Source organism: Schistocerca serialis, chromosome 5 (assembly GCF_023864345.2).
Source record: "Schistocerca serialis cubense isolate TAMUIC-IGC-003099 chromosome 5, iqSchSeri2.2, whole genome shotgun sequence".
NCBI classification, from domain to species: Eukaryota; Metazoa; Arthropoda; class Insecta; order Orthoptera; family Acrididae; genus Schistocerca; species Schistocerca serialis.
In genome coordinates, this window is record NC_064642.1 from 318498481 (window position 1) to 318521087 (window position 22607).

The following is a 22607-nucleotide window of genomic DNA, read 5'->3' on the forward strand; positions in this document are numbered from 1 at the left end:
CAGACACACAGTTCGCTAGGCCGCACACAATCGCATAGCCAATTGACGCACCTCTTGAATCAGAAAATTGTCTTATTTGCAGCAAAACAAGTATGCATGCCTACGATATGACGACATCTGGAGTTCCACGGACTCATAACAAGACGAGTGGTGTTGTGGTTATTGTTGATGCGGCAGAAGAGAGAGGAACAGTGATGCCCCCAAAGACTATACTGGATACGGGAGTGGCTCCACGTCGTCTTTTCAGACGAGTCACGTTCCTGTGTATAGCATCACGGTGCATGTACCTCCATGTGGAGGTTCCGAGGAGAACGAATGTTGCCAGACTGCATTAGTCATCATCATACAGGCGAGCCACCTGGCACGATGGTAAGGGGCACCCTTGAGTACAGGACTCGATAACCCGCGTTTCACGTAGCCGATGATTTGGGCAACAAACATTACACTTTTGGCGTTTGTGGCCGGTGGCTGTGCTCTATTATCGAAGTCTCCTTGACGTTGTCATTCAACAATATAACGTAAGACCTCATGTTCCTCGTGCTGTCCTGGCCTATCTCGAAACAGAAGGTACTCAAATTTTTCCCTGGCCGGCACATTCGCCAGATACCGCACCGATTGAAAACATATACCGTAGTCACGGATTGCTGAGAGACTAGCACGTAATCACTCACCAGCTGCTGAGACTGATGAACTCTGGCAAAGAGGATGGAAAGATGTATCCGTCATTCAAACTCAGCTCGACTCGACGTACAGCGAGGCAAGAGACATTTTTGCTGCCAGAGGTGGGAGCCCTGCGTACCAGATATCGGATCCTGAATACGCATAATAAGTACTACTTAGTTATTTGCTATCTTTTCTTGTGTTGTAATTTTAATGGGCAGTAGTGTAACCCCAATTACTATGTGCAGTACTCTTTCCCGATGTAGCACGGCATCGCATATATACATTCTAAAGAAATAAAAAAAATAGAATACGACACATCAAAAATGAATTATCCGACTGTGACGTAAATCGGATAATTATGATGCAAACGTACAGACATATAAATGATCACATTTTCAGAAAACTTGAATGATTTAATCAAGAGTAAGAGCTTCACAAACTGAGCAAGTCCACAACGCGTTGTTCCACCTCTGTCCCCTATGCGAAAGAACTTTTTGCTTAAGGGCCAGAGGTGAAACAACGCGTTATGGACTTGCTCAGTTTGTGAAGCCATTGAATGACATAGTTGCTGGGTGTCCTCCTAAGGAATATCACGCCAAATTCTGTGCAATAGTTGCGTTAGACCGTGAAAATCTCGAGTTGGTTGGCAGGCCCTGCCCATATTGCTCCTTTCTTTCAGGAGTGCTAGTTCTGCAAGGTTCGCAGGAGAGCTTCTGTTAAGTTTGGAAGATTGGAGACGAGGATCTGGCAGAAGTAGAGCTGTGAAGACAGGGCGTGAGTCGTGCTTGGGTAGCTCAGTTTGTAGAGCACTTGCTCGCGAAAGGCAAAGGTCCCGAGTTCGAGTCTCGGTCCGGCACACAGTTTTAATCTGCCAGGAAGTTTCACATCAGCGCACACTCCGCTGCAGAGTGAAAACCTCATTCAAGTACTAGCCTGTCGCTGTGTGCCGGCGGGCATTATCTCGCTGAAATGTGAGCCCTGGATGGCATGCCACGAAGGGCAACCAAACAGGGCGTGGAATATTATTGACTTTCCCACTCCAGGCTCGCCTTCGCTGATTATTGGCCGTTTCACATCAGCGCACACTCCGCTGCAGAGTGAAAACCTCATTCAAGTACTAGCCTGTCGCTGTGTGCCGGCGGGCATTATCTCGCTGAAATGTGAGCCCTGGATGGCATGCCACGAAGGGCAACCAAACAGGGCGTGGAATATTATTGACCTTCCCACTCCAGGCTCGCCTTCGCTGATTATTGGGGTTCAGTTCGAAGTAGGAATCATCGCTGAAGACAATTCTACTCCACTCAATGAGATTCCAGGCCGAATATTCCCGACACAACTGCAAACGTGGTTTCTGGTGTACCGAGGTCAATGGTAACCGGCGCAAAGTCCGCCGTGAGCTCAGCCCCCTTTCTGTGAGTCGCCTGTTAATACTCCTTGCGATCACTGAAGCACCTGTTCTACGTCGTATCGATGAAAATGATGAATCCGGGGCTCTGAGTGCCTCTCAGACGATTGCCTGGTCCTCAGGTTCTGTCCATTCTCTAAGTCAACCACTTCCTTCATGAAGCTTGTGTTCGGCAATGGTTTATCCACTCTTGCCAACATCGTCGAGTAGAGGCATCACAACTCGCTGATAGCTTCTTTGAGTCGAACCATACGTCCTCACTCAAATGCTGACATTTGCGTATATTGTTCAAAGGCCTGTCTGGGAGGCATGGCTACTGTCGAACTGAGTACACGGAATGAAATTCGCAAAGGCTTTGTACCCTGATGTCGACATGTCCATGTTTACTATCCTTGACAGCTGAGCGGTGATCTGCTTTGCAGCGTCACACTTTCATCCATAGGCCTCCAAAGTTTATAATTTTGCATTTTGCTCTCTCTCTCTCTCTCTCTCTCTCTCTCTCTCTCTCTCTCTCTCTCTTTTGTCTTAGAATATCTGTAGCAGTTTTAGACATATGAGAATATTAGACTACTGCCTACATTAATCTAGTAAGAGGAATACAAGTAGTGTGTTTCTGGAGAGCTAAAACTAACAACTGATTTTTGTGCGAGAGGAAAGGGAAGGATTGTAGACACCAAAATTGTGCAAAAGAATGACCTGTTCGGAATGAAGTACAGCTCGGTTAGAGGGGTGTTGTTAACAATCTTCTTATTTACCATGTTTCTTTAAAAACTTTGTGAAAGCCATTGACAAAGTATATGGATTGATGTACAAAGTGCTGTCCAAACACTCCTGAAATATATTAATTAAAATCATTACACCTTATCTAGATCTTGTTCTGCACCATCAGCTTCAAAGGAGTCACCAACGTTTCTGCCACTTCTAAAATGCATCCTGTAGGTTTTTGTTCCTTACGACGTTTAGTATCGTTTGCGATTCCGTTTGAATCTCCTTCGCTGTACAGGCCTTTCAACTTGATATTCATCTTGGGAGGAAAGGAAGAAGTCACGCGGAGATACCGCTGGTGAGTACGGCGAGTCGGCAACAAATGTCATCTCGTTTTTAGTAAAAAACAATTCCTGGATAACATAGGCTGTAGGCGACGGTCCATCGTCTTCGAGCGGTACTCAGTCGTTCGCATGCGCATTTGTGAAAATTTTCTTTCCAAGACGTCCCTCAATCGTCTTACTAAAACTCTTTATTGTCCGTCTGACCGGGAGAGACGAACACTTGGTGAATAATCCAGTTAAAAATCTGATCAACAAGAATTTACTGCTTCTTGTCAAGGCTTTCTTGTCAGAAATGAGGAAGAACTCTTACTTTGCGATGACTACTCCTTAGTTTCAGGATCATATCCATAAACCCAATTTACATCACCAGTGACAACTTTTGAAACGAAGTATGTATCGTCTTTTAACAGTTGTGTAAGTTCCCTGCCGGGCTCCTGATACAGGCGTAGTGTGGATTGCATAAAACGAATAGATAGGAGCAGCTGAATCACTCCGTATAGTGATAAGCTGGCTTAGGGAACACTGAATAGCGTCACTTTGGGGAGAATTCCCAAGTCCTGCTATATGCCGGAATTATGGAGTGGACGTGTATCAGAATCCTCCTTCAGTACCATATATCTCATTAAGTTTTTAATTTTTGCTCTTTTTGAGCATCCCCAGGTTCCTCTAAGATTCAGCTATTGTTTGTTTTAATGGGTGAATTTCTACCATGTCTTTTACTCTAGACTTTGAGCGAGGCCTGGCCGGCACCGTAGCTCACCTTGTTCGGTTAGAGGGCTGGTCACCCTCTGTAATAAATATTCTAAGTGAAGATTTCATTAATGGCATTTCAAAGGCGTCATACGACATCCGCACAGAAATGATGACGAAAAATGATAACGAAACAGATAAGTAGAACAACACAAGAAAAGGTGGTCTGTCCCGGTAAAGTACATGCCTGGAAACCGAGAGGGTTGAATCGCAGTCGGACTAAGGATTTCTCAGTCTGCGTTTTAACCTAATCTTCACCTCTCAACGATGTGAGGAGTAGCCAGAAATGTCATGTGGTTCAGATTCTGTGTTAAACTGTAGGGCCCGTTTCCTCAGTTCGATAACTGAGATAGGATAAGGGCACTTAAATCGTCGAAGTGGCGTCCAATTGAAAGACATGCAACAGGCCATTGGGTCACTGTGGAGTCCCTCGCGAGACGCTTTTGCCCTAGCAACAACCAGCGCTAGTAAAACACTGCAGCTTGAAGAGATCGCCAGACCTGAGACTTTCGTTTGGGGAATTATCATGGATACCATTTTTGTACCACCCTTACCGGCTTCTCTGCCAGAGCTCAGAGCTAAAATCTATCGCACAACTGAACGCTTCCCACCTGACATGCTGCAGAGAGTTTGGCAAGAAATTGACTTCAGATGGGAGGTGTACGACACAACCAATGGAAATCATATCGACCCTGTCTAAGGTAAAAATCATAGGTATTTTGGTATAAAATTACACCAAAACCATGTCTGTAAGTTGAATGAATAAATCAATACGAGTTTTCATAGTTGTGCAGTCCTTCTTGATACAGCTGTTATTAGCTCCTTCTAAATTGACTTACTTCTACCACAGAATATGTAGATTGTTCACACCATCAGATATATGTGCTTGATAGATTAAACTCATTTATCTCGAAAAGTCCTCGTCTCTGGTCACCAAGTTTCGAACTCGCACTCAGTGCTATATCCTTCAACCTCATTTAATTTTTGATGAATGAACGTTTAAAGTGTTTTTTGTCTTCTCTAAATTATTCTGGGATCAGTTGTCGCTATATAGTTCATATAAGCGATACTTTTTTCCGTAACTGTTAAGTGGAACATCTTTGTGGTAATAATCATCTCTTGGATGAACTCTTCCTACTTTCCGTGCTGGCAGATCAAAATTTTGTTATATTTTACTTCGAAAACACAAGATTTCTGGCGCCTGCACGTGTGTTACTACAGCTAAATGATCAACAATTTAAAAAAATCTAGTGAAAGTAGCAAATAGTGTTGAAACTTGTGGAGAAAACAAAAATAAATTGTTTCCTTTAATGAGGTAGAATATCTCTCCAAATTTTCCCTTTCCAATCCTTATCTTCATTGATGCCTGTTTTCGACGTAATTATGTGTCGAGTTCAAACAATACAACTTGGCCCAGGCACATAGTCACATTCTGGCCCTGAATGATGGACGATTCCACCCCTTTGTTCTGAAGGATCGAGCAACCTCAATTTACTGTCACCTGCTGAATGGCGCACTTCGAACATTCTCGTTATCATCTTTTTCTACATTTCCGGTTTTGCGCATCACAGGTGCAGGGAAAGTTCTTCATAATGAGACACGCGTGACTCTGCAACACCATTAAATATATGTCACAAGAGCCGAAGGAGGAAGCGAAAACCTCGTTATAAAAGTACTGGGTATGCTTGACTAACTGCAGTAACTGCTAGCTTCTCCATTTGCACGATAGAGATAATCAAGAAGGGAGAAACCATACTAGCTACGAATACTTGCCAAGGCTTCACTGCTTCAGGAATGATGCGGAGAAAGGAGAGAGAAATTTTATATTTTTTTGACGAACTGGTTGTCGGAGTCTGACGCAATTTCCAACTGAGCTACGTTCACAGGCATCCACAAGGAAGTGGAAAGGAGAGGGTGAGGGCGGGTGGCAATCTCTTGCAATCTGTTGCACAGATCATCTGTTCATAAAAAAATTCTCAAGAATTTCTAGGCATGATTGTCTGTGAATCTAGTAACTAAAGATGTAACATTGCCTATTACCATGGGAAATATTTTGATTTTACCAACTACTGTAAGTATCTTGGCTTCTAGAATGAAATTTTCACTCTGCAGTGGAGTGGCACTGATTTGAAAGTTCCTGGCAGATTAAAACGATGTGCTGGACCGAGCCTTTCATGGAAAAGTGCTCTACTGACTTAGCTGGACTCGGGACCTTTACCTTCTGCAGGCAAGTGCTGCACGAAGTGAGCTGGATAGCTTAGTCAGGTAGCACTTGCCTGTAAAACACAGAGGTCCCGAGCACAGCTCAGTCAGTAGAGCACTTGTCCATGAAAGGCGAAGTCCTAAGTTCGAGTCTCAGTCTGACATACAGTTTGAATATGCCAGGAAGTTTTATATCAGTGTACAGTCCACTGTGGAGTGAAAATTTCATTCTGGAAACATCTCCCAGGCTGTGGCTAAACCAAGTCTCCACAGTATCCTTTCTTCCAGGAGTGCTAGTGTTGCAAGTTTCCCTGGAGAGCTCTTGTGAAGCTTGGAAGGTAGGAGATGAGGTAATGGCAGAAGTAAAGCTGTGAGGAGAGGTCATGAATCGTGCTTGGGTAGCTCATTGAGTATAGCACTTGCATATGAAAGGCAAAGGTCCCAAATTCGAGTCTCAATACAACACACAGTTTTAATCTGCCAGGAAGTTTTAGCTTCGCTTTTTTCTTTTTTTTTTTTTTTTTTTTCACGGGAAATTATTTCGATTACTTGATGCAGTTTTGGCAGTCAAGATGGATGCAAACATTTACAGGATGGTGCTGTTATAGTGTCCTCAGTCTTTTTTGTCTCTTCCTTGTACGACCCTCATCGAACTGCAGAAAGGAACTGGCCCAACAATCTGGATCACGGCCAATTTCTAGCACAAAATAATTATGGCAGTAGTTCCCTTTGCTGTGCAACTGAATCACACTAGTGGCATACTATTTGTCTGTGGACACTGAAGGTCCATGTTGGCTTGCTCATTACACATTCAGTTTTACACGACAATGGTACCGTAAGAAACAGATCACGATCAAGACTATACTGTACTGTTGGTGTGTACATGTATAGGCCCTATTTAACTTACAGAGTCAAATGCATCAACCAAAGAAAGAAAATACATTTTTATGAGGAATAAAGAAATAAGTGTGAAATTTTCAAGGTCAAAAAGATGTTCACTTGGGGAAAAAATGGGACCACCCCAAATGCTAAGGTGTCAACACAGCACCACAGGCAGTCACACAGCTACAAATTCAGCACTTCAGATGTAATAAGTGTACAGTAATGTGGCAAACTGTAGAGACAAGGGCAGGTCAATCTGAGGGTGGTTTTGTGAGACTTTCCATATTCATCTTGTTACACTTCACCCAATCAACACAAAAATGTAAGCTACAAAATATGTTTGGTTCAACAACAATTATACAAGTATACAGTTGAAAATAGAAAGCATGAAAATACTGAAATACATCCATTAATGTGATCAGCTGTGAAATTCTGTATGCACAGTCTCATCAGATCTGAAAAAGCGTTTTTTAAAGTTTATTCACAATTTCTCCACTGCAAGAGTATTAATGCGCCATTTTTTCCTTATTTCCCCTTGCTCTACAATGTTTTCTCAGTCACTCTGATTTCTTTAAATTTTATGTTTTTGATTTTCATTGCCAGCCTAACATTATTGAAACATGAGCAACTTTTTGTCATCGGATAACTTGAATTTAATCATGATAATTTGACGTTACGATTATATAACCAAAAAGGTGACATGCATGTTCATACTAATAACATAAAATATGTCCTTTGTACATGCTAGTGAAAAATGGTTACCTTTTAAGAATCAAAGTAATCTACACTACTGGTCATTAAAAATGCTACACCATGAAGATGACGTGCTACAAACGCGAAATTTAACTGACAGGAAGAAGATGCTGTGATATGCAAATGATTAGCTTTTCAGAGCATTCACACAAGGTTGGCACCGGTGGCGACACCTACAACGTGCTGACATGAGGAAAGTTTCTAACCGATTTCTCATACACAAACAGCAGTTGACTGGTGTTGCCTGGTGAAACGTTGTTGTGATGCCTCGTATAAGGAGGAGAAATGCGTATCTTCACGTTTTTTGACTTTGGTAAAGGTCATGATGGTCGCATCAATGTTTGGCGACATCGCAGTGAACACACATTGGAAGCATGTAATCGTCATCGCCATACTGGCCTATCACCCGGCGTGATGCTTTGGGGTGCCATTGGTTACACGTCTTGGTCACCTCTTGTTCACGTTGACAGCACTTTGAACAGTGGATGTTACATTTCAGATGTGTTACGACCCGTGGCTCTACCCTTCATTCAATCCCTGTGAAACCCTACATTCCAGTAGGATAATGCATGACTGCATGTTGCAGGTCCTGTGCAGGCCTTTCTAGGTACAGAAAATGTTCGACTGCTGCCCTGGCCAGCACATTCTCCAGATCTCTCACCAATTGAAAACGTCTGGTCAATGGTGGCCGAGCAACTGGCTCATCACAATATGCCAGTCACTACTCTTGATGAACTGTGGTATTGTCTTGAAGCTGCATGGGCAGATGTACCAGTACACGCCATCCCAGCTCTGTTTGACTCAATGCCCAGGCGTATCGAGGCCGTTATTACGGCCAGAGGTGGTTGTTCTGGGTACTGATTTCTCGGGATCTATGCACCCAAACTGAGTGAAAATGTAATCTCATGTCAGTTCTAGTAAAATATATTTGTCCAATGAAAACCCGTTTATCATCTGCATTTATTCTTGGTGTAGCAATTTTAATGGGCAGTAGTGTACCTTACAAGTGCTATGTGGATAACTATCAATTGTTAGATCTAAAATAAATTTTGTATACACCCATGTCAATATTAGGACGTATAGTAGAACACATTTGCCAATTTTCCAGATCATCTGTAAAAAGAAAAAAAAAGGGGGGGGGGGGACAAATTTTGGAATCCTGCCCTCTCTTGCCTTTTTACATTGGCATTATCATAATAACAACATTGTCTGCTAGGCTCCTTTTATTGCCATTTTCTTGTGTTATGAAATTAAGGTCGTACTTGTTAACCCCTTGTTTATTTGACCATGTTTTTCGGTAGCTGTACTTCAGTCAGAAATTATTGAATTTGAATATGTATATTTCTTGAATTATTGGTCATACTGACTTAAGCTGTTAAGATAATTGTTTGTAGACTCACTAGCTGTAACTTACTAATTGTGTGAGGTAATTATTTGTGTATAGGTTTTGGCTATTGAACTGCATCTCCTTTACCTCACAGTGGCCATTTAGAAAACAACCCCCATCAAAACAATATTACCTCCCTCCTCAACCATGGCAGCTGCAGAGGTGTGGACCAAGTTACTCTACAGCTCATTTAACAAGGTAAAACAGAAACTTGAGGTAGTACCTGAAGTCTTCACAATCACTGAACTTGGTTGAATTAATATTATTATAAAACCATGATCCAGTGGCATTGCTGTAGTGAGGTTGCTTGCATGCCCCAATCCTCAGTGATACAGACTATTGTATCACAAGGAGTATCTGTGGAGAGATCAGACTAATATATGGTTCCTGAAGAACCCTTTTATTTATAACATGCCAACACTCTGGGTAATTGACTGTTCTGAAACTGTAAGAATCAGTCAAAATCAAACCACACAAAATTCTCTGTAATAGGAGATATGAATTCATGGGCAGTACAAGTGGACAACAGTGCTGACATAAACTGTATCTCATTCACAATTCAAAGGAACCCTCTCGCAAGTGTGACTGTTCCACCTACTGATGATTAACTGTCAACCATGCACTGTGCAGAGTGGTGGTGCTGAAATATTTTATCATGGCCTTCAATAGTTTTATAGGCAGGGCCATATTTACACGTGGACCAGGTTGGCTTAGATCTAGAGCAGTAAGAGGAATGGGGATGACACTAGTATTTTTGGTAGACATTGTTATATGTAAAGGACTGCCTGTACTTTAAAACAAGGACAATAAGAGAGCAGCATTGTTGCTAGCATACTGTTCAGTTTGTTGTAGAGTTCAGTTGGAGGAGAATTGTTAATATCTGGTCTTGAGATTATCCTTCATGTTTTCAGAAATTTCTTTTGTCATGGCTTAGATACTATAAAAATACTAAAGTTTCCCTTTTTATAATCAACCTTTGATGATGCCATAGGTAATGGACCTGTGCCATTCTCCCAAATTCTTTGTTAACAATGTGTCAATGATAGGGCAGACAGCCAAAAATAAATTGTTCTTCTGAATTGATTTTATATGTGCTGGCATCTGTGAGGCACTTGTAAATATATCAAATGAAGTTTGGTGGTGTTATTTTAACAAATGTGATTATTTATTCTGTGCAGATCGATGATCTTGAGCAGGCGTGTTAATGATGATGATCATCGCGATGGGTTCACCAAATGGCCATTCATGACAACTCACACATGGGGAGAGTATCCGCAGGGCACATGGACATTAGAGGTACGTAATTGTAAATCTGTGTGTGTGTGTGTGTGTGTGTGTGTGTGTGAGTGTGTGCACATCAGGTCCCATTTCAGAAATTGAATTTTTCCAGACAGCATGATATACAGCCAGTTATTGTTATGTAAATGATGATGTTCCTGCATTTGGATAAGAAATAATTCTGAGCCAGAGATACTGTAGTATGACAACCCAAGTGACATACATACACTTTTTCTAATCAACATCCAACTAGACTTTGCCATGAAAACAGTTTTAAAAATACATGTGCGTATGAATCAATGCATTATAATTAAACTACATGTGCAGTGAAAATTGTCTGCTTAGACATACTTAAGCAGTCATCAATGGCAAAGAACTAGAGCACTATTGAATCCAGATTATCATCTGTCTGTGATGGAACTGCAATTGATATGAGTATTTCTGCAGTTTCCAACAACTGAAAGAGTTAAGAAACTGAATATGTGGGCTTCCTCTTAGGTCAATGAACCATGCCAATTTCCAATTGAAAATATGCTGTTGTGTTCTCCTCCAAACAACTACTATTCTGTAAGTTTATTTTTGAATGAATTTTTATTTTGCTGTTGTTACAGCATCAAATTATTTATTATCTGTACAAAAATTATATAATGGAATGCTCTTCTAGACAAAATCATATGGGTATTATGGGTGTTTTAAGTGTTACCACTGCTGATCTGTTCATTTTGCTGCATTTCCCTAGTTGTGTTTAAAGAAACAATTGCAAATGACAAGAATGAATGAAAAAGGACTCCACCACCATGACATGGAAAGATATCTTTGTAAAATTTAGTTTCTGGAGATCACAGTGTATGAATCAAGTCTTATAAAGACAGAAGTTCTTGACACCTTTTTTATCATGACTTATATCCTTGTAACTGCTCAGTATGTGTGAAAAATGTTCTGTTGTGATGTGGTTTTGATTCCCCAAAAACTTGTAGTATGAGTTGATTCTCATTTTGGATGAAGACAACAACACATCATAGGATCACATCTATGACTGAGTGTAGAGTTTAAACCAATTTCTTGGTGGAAGCTTGAATTGCTATTTACTGCTCACTATAGTGTAGTGCCTCTTTTTCAGTGGCTCGTATGCAGCTAGTAGTGATAATCAGGACCAATCTAAGGCCCAAGTGACATAATCCACCATTCAGGGTGCAAAGCTGAAAGGGGCACCGTTTCTGCCACAGTAGTAAAATTTCTATGCAGGACACCAAGCTGAGAGGGGTACCCAAATGCAAGACTTATATACAGTGCTTATCACACTTAACAGCTAAAACTGTCATAGTTAAAAGTGTACAAGGGAAAGTTGGGAGGGGGTGTGGAGAAGGGGAGGTGGCACCTGATGATAACTTGCTTGTCAAAAAACGTTGTCGAACTAAACAGAATCCATAACCTAAACAGACACAGTCATGAACCTTTCCTCCATATGCCTTAGCCCCATAGAAATATCAGTCCTTTCCAAAGCCCTCACCTTTTGCCCTACTCCCAAATTCCATCATACAGGAGTTGTTAAAAGACCTTCTCTCCTTCTACCAGTCGCTACAGTGGAAACACTTTTTCGCCACCAACCTTACCAATCAGGCCCAACCAAAGACCAATGTTGAAATCTGCCCAACTCAGGTCACTCCTCCATCCAACTGTGATCCACCTTCACTGCCCCCAAAATCACCCCCTTTTGACTTTCCAGAACTTCTTAACCTCAAACCTTTCATCACTATCATTCCCCAAGTCCCTCAACATGCAAACTAATCAAATATCCACAAAAAGAACTGCAGTCCACTATCTAAAAACTGATCCTGACCTTATAATTCTGTCTATGGACAAAGGCTCCATCACTGTTGTTTTGAACTCCAAGGATTACATGGCAGAAAGAGTCCACCGGCTCTCAGATACTTCCACTTACAAACCTTGCCACAGTGACCCCAATCCAGAAATCCAGCAGGATGTACAGTCACTCCTCAAATCCTTAGGTCCCACCCAGAACCTCTCCCCAGAGCCCATCTCTCTGCTCACCCCCACCATTCCTTGCACTCCTGCCTTCTACATGCCTCCTAAAGCCCATAAACCCAACCACCCAGGATGCCCTACTGTGACCGGTTACCGTGCCTCCACTGAGAGAATCTCTGCTCTTGTAGACCAACACCTTCAATCTATTACCTGAAACTTACCCTCCTGTATAAAAGATATCAACCATTTCCTCCATCGCTCTCCACAGTTCCTGTCCCTTTACCACACAGTGCCCTGCTCATCACTATTGATGTCACCTCCCTTTACAACAACATCCCTAATGCCCATGGCCTTACCGCTATTGAACACTACCTTTCCCAATGGCCAACAGACTCCAAACCAACAATCTCCTTCCTAGTTGCCATGACCAGCTATATCCTCACCCACAACTTCTCCTTTGAAGGCATTACCTACAAACAGATCCAGAGTATGGCTATGCGCACCCGCATAGCACCATCCTGTGCCAGCTTATGTATGGGCAATCTAGAGGAATCCTTCCTAAACACCCAGAATTCTAAAAACTTCACCTGGTTCAGATTCATTAATGACATCTTTGCAATCTGGATCGAGGGTGAGGACACACTGTCCTTATTCCTCCAGAGCCTCAACAACTTCTCCCCCATTTGCTTCACTTGGTCCTACTCAACCCAACAAGCCATTTTCCTAGAAGTTGACCTCTACCTCAAAAATGGCTACATTATTACCGTTGTCCATATCAAACCTATTAACCACAAGCAATACCTTCACTTTGATAGCTGTCACCCATTCCATACCAAGAAGCCCCTTCCATACAGCCTAGCTGCCTGTGGTCAGCATATCTGCAGTGATGAGCAATCCCTCTCAAAATATACCGAGCGTCCCACTGAAGTCTTCGCAGCCTGTAATTGTCTGCCCAACCATGTACAAAAATGAATCTCCCATTCCTTATCTTTCCAGTCTCTCACCTCTTCCCAAAGTCCCACTGTCTGGCCACAGAGGAGCATTCCCCTCATAGCTCAGTACCACCCAGGACTGGAGCAACTGAAGTACATTCTCCATCAGGGTTTCGACTATCTCTTGCCATGCCCTGAAATGAGAAGTGCCCTGCCCACTATCCTTCCCACACCCTCCACAGTGGTATTCCAATGTCCACCAAACCTACTCAATATACTCATCCATCCCTAGACAACCCCTGCTCCCAACCCCTTACCTCATGGCCCATACCCCTGTAATATACCTAGATGCAAGACCTGTGCCATACATCCTCCCAACACCACCTACTCCAGTCCAGTCACAAACCTCACCTGCCCCATCAAAGGCATGGCTACCAGTGAAACCAGTCATGTGATCTACAAGCTATGCTGCAACCCCTATGCTGCATTCTTTGTAGGCATGAAAGCCAACAAGCTGTCTGTCAACATGAATGGACACTGACAAATCATGGCCAAAAACAAGTTGACCACCCTGTTGAACACGCTGCCAAACATGACATCATTCATTTCAATGACTGCTTCATAGCCTGTGCCATATGGATCCTTCCCACTAACACCAGCTTTTCTGAATTGCACAGGTGGGAACTTTCCCTGCAATATATCCTATGTTCACATAAGCCTCCTGGCCCCAACCTTCATCAGTCGTTATCATCACCCATCCAGCCCATTCCTGCTCCCATTCCAGCACTACACAGCCCTCATTCCACCATCACACCCAGACGTTTTACTTTTTTTCCATTACCCCATCCCCTCCCCACCTCTTACCTGCCCTCCATCTAAACTGCAGCACTTCACTGTCCACCAATCCTACCCTACTATCCCTCCCCCTCCCCATACCAGCCCCCTCCTTACCTCCACCTAGTCACCACTCCCATCGGCCACTAGTTCTGCTGCTCACAGTGTGGTCTCAGTTGCCTTAGACTGCAGTCGTGTGTGTGTGTGTTTGTGTGTGTGTGTGTGTGTGTGTGTGTGTGTGTGTGTGTGTGTGTGTGTGTGTTTGATATGGGTTTATAGGCATATTACACAGTAACAGGCAAATGGTATCATTGTGTGTGTTCTGTTTATTCTTTGATCAGAATCTTCATTTCTATTTAAGTTACATAATACAGTGTACCTTATGAATTATGGGTGATTCTTTAATCTGTCAAACAATGCAGTTCTGTACCTGAAGTTTGCTAAGGATACGATGTCTTATATAGCCAGTAGCTAGTACACTGTAGTGGTAAAAGATGAGCAAACACAGTACTTAGCATAAAAGAAAACACTGTCCACAGTAGGCTGTAAATATATATTTTATTTGTTTTGCTATTACCCAATTTTGATTAAGGTGTCACTATCAGCCACCTATAAAAACATACCAACTACAGTAGAATGAAATACAGAGCTTTTAAAACATTCTAAAGATCTTCAAAACATAATAAATAACAAAGTCGTAGCTTCAGCATAAGGTTCCATCTGTCAGTTACATATGTATGAGGGTAATCCCAAAAGTAAGGTCTCCTGTTTTTATAAGTACATGGATCTGTTTATTTCTACAATGCCTCTGGTTCTGAACTGCCTGTTTGAGTTCTTTCAGAGTCTCACAGTACCTGTCAGTGTTAATTGTGGTCCCAGTGGGCATAAAGTTGATCAAAAATACCCCTTCCTGATCCCAAAAAACGGTTGTCATGACTTTACTGGCAGACTGTGTTTGTTTGAATTTCCATGGCTTTGGCCAAGAAGGATGCCGCCACTGGCGTGATTGTTGCGTGGTCTCGGGTGTAAAGTGGTATGCCCAGGTTTCGTCACCCATGACAATTGAGTCCAGAAAGTTGTCCTGTTTGGTGGCAAGGCGCTGAAGAAATGTGCAGGAAGCATCAACTCGTGCTGCATGTGGTCCTCAGTCAGTACGCGTGGCATCCATCTTGCGCACACCTTCCGGTAGTTCAATGTTTCCGTTAAAATTCTGTGAGCAGTGGTTCGGGAAAACTCGGGAACCAACATGCAAAGATCATCCAGGATATCTCTTGATCTTCATGCATGCTTCACTCAACCTTCAACACCGTCTCCTCAGAAGGTGACAGTCTCCCACTCCTTTGTTCGTCGTGATTTTCGGTCCGACCAGCTGCAAACACTCTACACCATTTACAAACATTTTGACATCCATACATGACTCACCATCACTTCCATCAATTGGTGATGGATTTCAATCAGTGCAGTGCCCTTTGCATTCAAAAACTGAATAACTGCACGTAATTCGCACTTGGCAGTAACATCCGACGGGAGCTCCATTCTCAAAAGCTGCCAAGTCAAGAGTGAGCACCTCAGCGTGGTGTGAGCATGTTTACACACAGTGCATGAGGCACTCTCCATAACAGTGTGACCAACTGCCACACAAACAGAGTTCTGTACTTATAAAAAAATAGGAGACCTTACTTTTGGGATTACCCTTGTAGTATATGCACCATGTTGCATCAGATGTGACACGCAAATCAATTTGTCAGCCCACATGCAAAGCCACACTTCGGTGTTAACCATGCGCTGTATTGAGCCTGATCAGAAAGACGGTAAAATATCTGGAAGATCCATGTATTGTATAATTTGTGACTCAAGTTAACATGCATTCACTAGGGAACCACATTACACTGATCATCCAGAACATTATGACCCCTACCTACTAATGATATAATCCCATTCAAACAACAGCAGTGTCACCTGGCAAGGAAAGACTGCTAGTCAGGCACACGCTAGGCACATGTAGTATCGGTGAGTGTGCTGTCTGTGTGTAGAATTGGGAAGGTGGGTGATCTATCCAAGACTGACTGAGGATAGATTGTGATGGCCCAGAGGCTTGGAAAGAGTATTTTGGAAACTGATCGACTTGTTGAGTGTTTGAGGAGGGATGTGGCAAGTGACTTCAACATTGGCAAAACCAAAGTGAAACCACATCCACATGTCATGGGGTCATTACAGATGTCAAAAATTGTAGGCTTGGCAGACTGGTAAAACAGGACAGGTGACAAACTATGGCACAAGTAACATCAATCATTAATGCTGGGTTGAGTACAAGTGTCTCTGAACACACAATGTACTGAAGACTCCTAACAACGGGCCTCTGCAGCCAACAACTCATGCATGTGCCAATGTTAACACCACAACATCAGCAACTACAACTGAAATGGGCAAGTGACCATCGGCACTGGATGTTGGCACAGTGGCAGAACATTTTGTGGTCCAGTGCCTGCTGATAGCTTTTCATCAGGCTGATGGGAGGGAGCAAATCTGTCATCTTCCAAAGGAATAGATCCTTGAAACCTGTACTGTGGGACAGAAGAAAGCTGTTGGCAGCTCCACTGTACTCTGGGGAAGATTCACGTCAGCATCCATGGATCCAGTGGAGCTTCTGAAAGGCACCATGATGCTCAAGAAGTATCGTACACTGGTTGCAGACCATGTATACCCCTTCATATTGAATATACTTTCCAATAGCAGTGGCAATTTTCAAGAAGATAATTCACCATGTTACAAGGCCAAGAGTGTGATGGAGTGGTTTGAGGAACACAGTGGTGAATTCCAATTAAAGTACTGGCCGCCCAACTTGCCAAATCTGAACCCAATCAAACACAACTGGGATGTGACTGAACGTAGCACCAGAACTCCCTGGCATGTTTTTGGAATTAGGCGACTTGTGTGTGCAGACATGGTGACAACTCCCTCCAGTAACCTACCAAGGCCTCATTGCCTCCATGCCATGATGTGTTGCTAATTAATTGATGTAACTAATGTATTATTTGAAGTTTCCACATGATGTATATAACATGCCCTTCTGTAGCAAATAGATGATGACATTGGCGTCAAGTTATACTATATGTCAAACTTCCCCATATTTTACTGTATTTTCGATTGTATTTAACACAGGGTGTGCTAACAATGAAGTTGGCTCTGCATGTGGACTGACAAATTAATTGGTTGTAGATTAAAGGGACTGCACTGACAAATTAATTTGCATTACATGTCCCATGCATGGTATTATTACATACGTAAACAGTGGCTGATACCTCATGCAAAAATCATGAATTTATCTTTTATTATGTTTTTAGGATCTTTAAACTGTTATACAAGTTAAGTATTTCACTCTTCTGTAGTTGATATCTTTTTATAGGTGCTTAATAGTGACACCTTAGTCGAAACTGGCTAAGCACAACAAATAAAAGATAAATTTGCAGTTTACAATGGATAATGTTTCTTTTATGAAGTACATCAAGGCTGTGGAGCTATATACAAATGATTAACAGTACTTAGCACTTCATTTTAACCTACAGCATTTACTGTGAAGCGTTAGTTCAAAAAAACCTGTTGGGACACTCAGAAACAGCCATTTAAAATGGACTGCAGTAGCTGTTAGATGACTGTTGTATAAGAAATGTTTCTTAATATTAAAATGATCCTGGGTTTTTAACCCTTGTGCCCAAGCTTAGGTAAAATATGACTGACAGTATTTCCTTAGTTATATGTTAAGATACAAACTAGATGATGGACTCTATTAATTGTATTTCTTAGTGTGTCCTCAGACTCTTCCAGAGTGGCATGCTTGAATAAAATCTTCTGTTTTCAAGTTGTGTCATTCTAAATAAAATTTTTGAACTTTTTGTGGCTATAATTGCCCCTGTCATAGAGAGTAAAAGCCACTGACTTCTGGGTATGGCACTTTTTACCACTTACATAGACATGATTTCAGCATTTGGTCGAACCAGAGAGGGCCAAACAATGTGTGCGTGGAAGACAGGAAACCAGCATACCCTGATTGATACTTGAATGACAATAGTTTTCATTTCTCTGCACACAAAAAATGACCGTGAACATATTAGTACATAGAGCAAAAATTATTTCTTACGATGACACCTACAGTCTGAATTCCAGAATTTAAGAGAAGTGTTACAACAAGGGAGACATTGTAAATGCCTTCAGATGCCACTGATGAAGAATGCCCTGTGATTCTCCAGAAGAGGCCAAGCCAGCTGCTTTTCCACCATAATGTGGGGCAACAAACAGCAAGCTACAGTGTGTGCTGCACAGACATGGACTGAGACCAGTGTTCTGGCCCATCCCCAAAATACAAGATATGCTGCACTCTGTTATAGACAACATGGCTCTTCATGTACCCAGTGTGTATGGTGTCCCTTGCAAATGCACCAGCATCTATACGGGGTGGTCCATTGAACGTGACTGGGCCAAATATCTCACAAAATAAGCATCAAACGAAAAAACTACAAAGAATGAAACTCGTCTAGCTTGAAGAGGAAAACCAGATGGCGCTATGGTTGGCCCGCTAGATGGTGCTGCCATAGCTCAAACGGATATCAACTGCATTTTTTAAATAGGAACCCACATTTTTTATTACATATTCGTGTAGTACATAAAGAAATATGAATGTTTTAGTTGGACCACTTTTTACGCTTTGTGATAGATGGTGCTGTAATAGTCACAAACATATGGCTCACAATTTTAGATGAACAGTTGGTAACAGGTAGGTTTCTTAAACTAAAATACAGAACATAGGTATGTTTGAACATTTTATTTTCGTTGTTCCAATGTGATATATGTACCTTTGTGAACTTATCATTTCTGAGAAGGCTTGCTGTTACAGCGTGATTACCTGTAAATACCACATTAATACAATAAATGCTCAAAATTATGTCTGTCAACCTCAATGCATTTGGCAATACATGTAACGACATTCCTCTCAGCAGCGAGTAGTTCGCCTTCCGTAATGTTCGCACATGCATTGACAATGCGCTGATGCATGTTGTCAGGCATTTTCGGTGGATCACGGTAGTAAATAGCCTTCAACTTTCCGCACAGAAATAAATCTGGAGACATCTGATCTGGTGAACGTGCGGGCCGTGGTATGGTGCTTCGACGACCAATCCACCTGTCATGAAATATGCTATTCTATACCGCTTCAACCACACGCGAGCTATGTGCCGGACATCCGTCATGTTGGAAGTACATTGCCATTCTGTCATGCAGTGAAACATCTTGTAGCAACATCAGTAGAACATTATGTAGGAAATCAGCATACATTGCACCATTTAGATTGCCATTGATAAAATGGGGGCCAATTATCCTTCCTTCCATAATGCCGCACCATACATTAACCCGTCCAGGTCACTGATGTTCCACTTGTCACAGCCATCATGGATTTACTGTTGCCCAATAGTGCATATTATGCCAGTTTATGTTGCCACTGTTGGTGAATGATGCTTCATCACTGAATAGAATGCATGCAAAAAATCTTTCATCGCCCCACAATTTCTCTTGTGCCCAGTGGCAGAACTGTACAAGACAGTCAAAATCATCCCATGCAATTCCTGGTGCATAGAAATATGGTACGAGGGCAATCGATGTTGGTGTAGCATTCTCAACACTGACATTTTTGAGATTCCCGATTCTCGTGCAATTTTTCTGCTACTGATGTGTGGATTAGCTGCAACAGCAGCTAAAACACCTACTTGGGCATCATCATTTGTTGCACGTTGTGGCTGACATTTCACATGTGGCTGAACACTTCCTGTTTCCTTAAATAACATAACTATCCGGCGAACGGTCTTAACACTTGGATGATGTCATCCAGGATACCGAGCAGCATACGTAGCACATGCCCGTTGGGCATTTTGATCACAATAGCCATACATCAACATGATATTGACGTTTTCCACAATTGGTAAATGGTCCACATTAACATGGGTAATGTATCACGAAGCAAATACCGTCCACACTGGTGGAATGTTATGTGATACCACGTACTTATACGTTTGTGACTATTACAGTGCCATCTATCACAATGCGAAAAAAGTGGTCCAACTAAAACATTCCTATTTCTTTATGTACACAGATATGTAATAAAAAATGGGGGGTTCCTATTTTTTTAAAAATGTAGTTGATATCTGTTTGACCTATGGCAGCGGCATCTCGCGGGCCAACCATAGCGCCATCTGGTTTCCCCCTTCAAACTAGACGAGTTTCGATCTTTGTAGTTTTTTTCATTTGATGCTTATTTCATGAGATATTTAGCCAGTCACTATCAATGGACCACCCTGTATAGGTCAACAATTTGTGCAGTTGTGGAACACTATCCTGAGCACAAGCAACATATTGAACAAAGGGTACTTGAAAATAAGCCATTTCTGAGCATTGCCTGGAAAATGGACACAAAGTACAGTTTAAAAAGGTGAGCGTCTTGGCACATATGTCAACTTATTGGCATTCCATCATAAGGGAGGCAGCCAAAAATAGAATAAATAGCAACGATTTTAACAGAGACAATGGGTACACACTTAGCAGGGCATTGGATATTGAAAGAAAGCAAACACAGATGTTTGGTGCTGGCCCCTTACACCAACTGACTACAACAGTCCCACAGTGGACTGTGGCTGTTAAAAGCTGTACAACTCGCTCTCCACCCATGTTTCATTTCAGCCCTCTCTGAGTGGTGCCAGAAGCTGCAATCACACCTGTATAAGCAGAGAATTGTACCAGCTCTGGAAGCCTTTGGCTTTTAGTCCTAATGATGATGGCAAAGATAGCAATCAAAAGGTCGAGTATTTTATTCAAAATTATCTGGCCTGAAAACCAGGAAGACTTTATTCATATTTCTTAATATCGGTGAACTGGATATTTGCATTATACATGAGGCACACATGATATGATGATGTGTAATACACCATTTTTAGAAGCCAACAAAACACTAAGTGAATTTATTTCCTGGGGTAATACAATAAGGAACCTTTCTGTGATGCTTAGAATTTGCATGCACTCCATGTTTTCAGGGAACTGTGCAAAATATTGAATTGTAGTGGATTTCTAAGATGGAAAAAGACGAACTTTTGCTGCTTCATCTGTAGTAAAGTTTACCATATTATCCAAAGTACCATGGAGCAGATTGTCTACTTGCATTTGCTCATGCATGGAGCATCAACAAAAAGAGAACAAAATTTCCAAAATCGCTTGTGACATGGAGATAGAGATCATCTGTCAATAAATGATTACTGGAGACAACAGTGGAATACAGTAGAAACGATTTTATTACAATTTCAGAATTCAAATTGTGATTGTATGTTGCACAACAAAACTTTTCACCACCAATGTAAGAAGGAGAATAGAACGTAAAACATAGATCATTAATTATTAATGTGGTCTCAAAAGCTGTAGGACTCAGTATTTTTAAGAGTGAGCCAGCTATACAAGTTGTTAATGCTCATGACTGCATTATTCATAATCCATGACTGCATGCTCTGGATAGCAATGTCCTGTTATACAGTTTTACTTATTAGTTATAGCTGAAATAGTAATTAGAGACACTGGTTAGGAACAAAGATCAGAGAACTAGATACAATCTATGGTACAGATCATATTCCCTGAGGAAGTGCAACTGTTGGATGACACTGCACAACATACAGAAGCAAAACTGTGTCTCATAGTTTTAGCAATGAGAACATGAACTTAAAGCATGTAATTGTGCCAGTTGCATTTCATTACATGTGTTTCATTTCCAACAGGTGAAAACATCTTATGAATATGGAAATATGTGTAAATAGATGTATTTCCATTGCACTGTTCACCATTGTATCAGCATTACAAAATATTCTTTTTGTTCTATTTATGACTGTGCTTTTACAGCCTCCCTACTACACATAAACTGTCCATGCCAGCTCCAGTGTAATAAATAATGTATGTCAACTTTCTGGTTTCATTCATAATTTTTATTGTCCACAAATGACACATATCAAACTCCTAATTGCAGCCACTCACAGTTCCTTAAACACATGCGTGGAATCAAAAACTGGTGGCTGTAAATATATTGGGGTCCTAGGTAATGACTGTATTTGGCACTTCACCACAAAAATGTCTAAAGTCTAACACAACAACAATTAAGAAAAGGATAGATTGCAGTCTGGCTAAAGTTGCCAGAGATAGCAGGCATATGTGCATGAAGTGTGCCTGCTTGTGTGAATGGGTACACGTTTCCCTTTCTTTTCTGAAGAAGGCTTTCACTGAAAGCTCAGTGTATAACAGTACTTTTGTTGTGCCTGTCTGCACCTCAGTGTGTCATTTTTATAGTGAGTAGTGAACTATCCATCCCACAATTGTTTTCATAATTGTTTTCAAATTGTTGTTATTCCAACCTCAACATTTCACTGTTTAAGGTCAAATATATTTTTTTATATGTATAATACAATTTA

At 41.6% G+C, this 22607-nt stretch overlaps 1 protein-coding gene across 1 annotated transcript in view; it reads left to right on the forward strand.

Annotated features, from left to right (window-relative positions):
• The window catches only part of LOC126481920 (neuroendocrine convertase 2), a 1488910-nt gene that overhangs the window by 1456260 nt on the left and 10043 nt on the right, over positions 1–22607 (forward strand). Inside the window, exon 12 of the mRNA XM_050105880.1 lies at positions 10270–10387. Within this exon, the coding sequence (XP_049961837.1) occupies positions 10270–10387 (118 nt within the window). The remainder of the gene's footprint in view (positions 1–10269; positions 10388–22607) is intronic.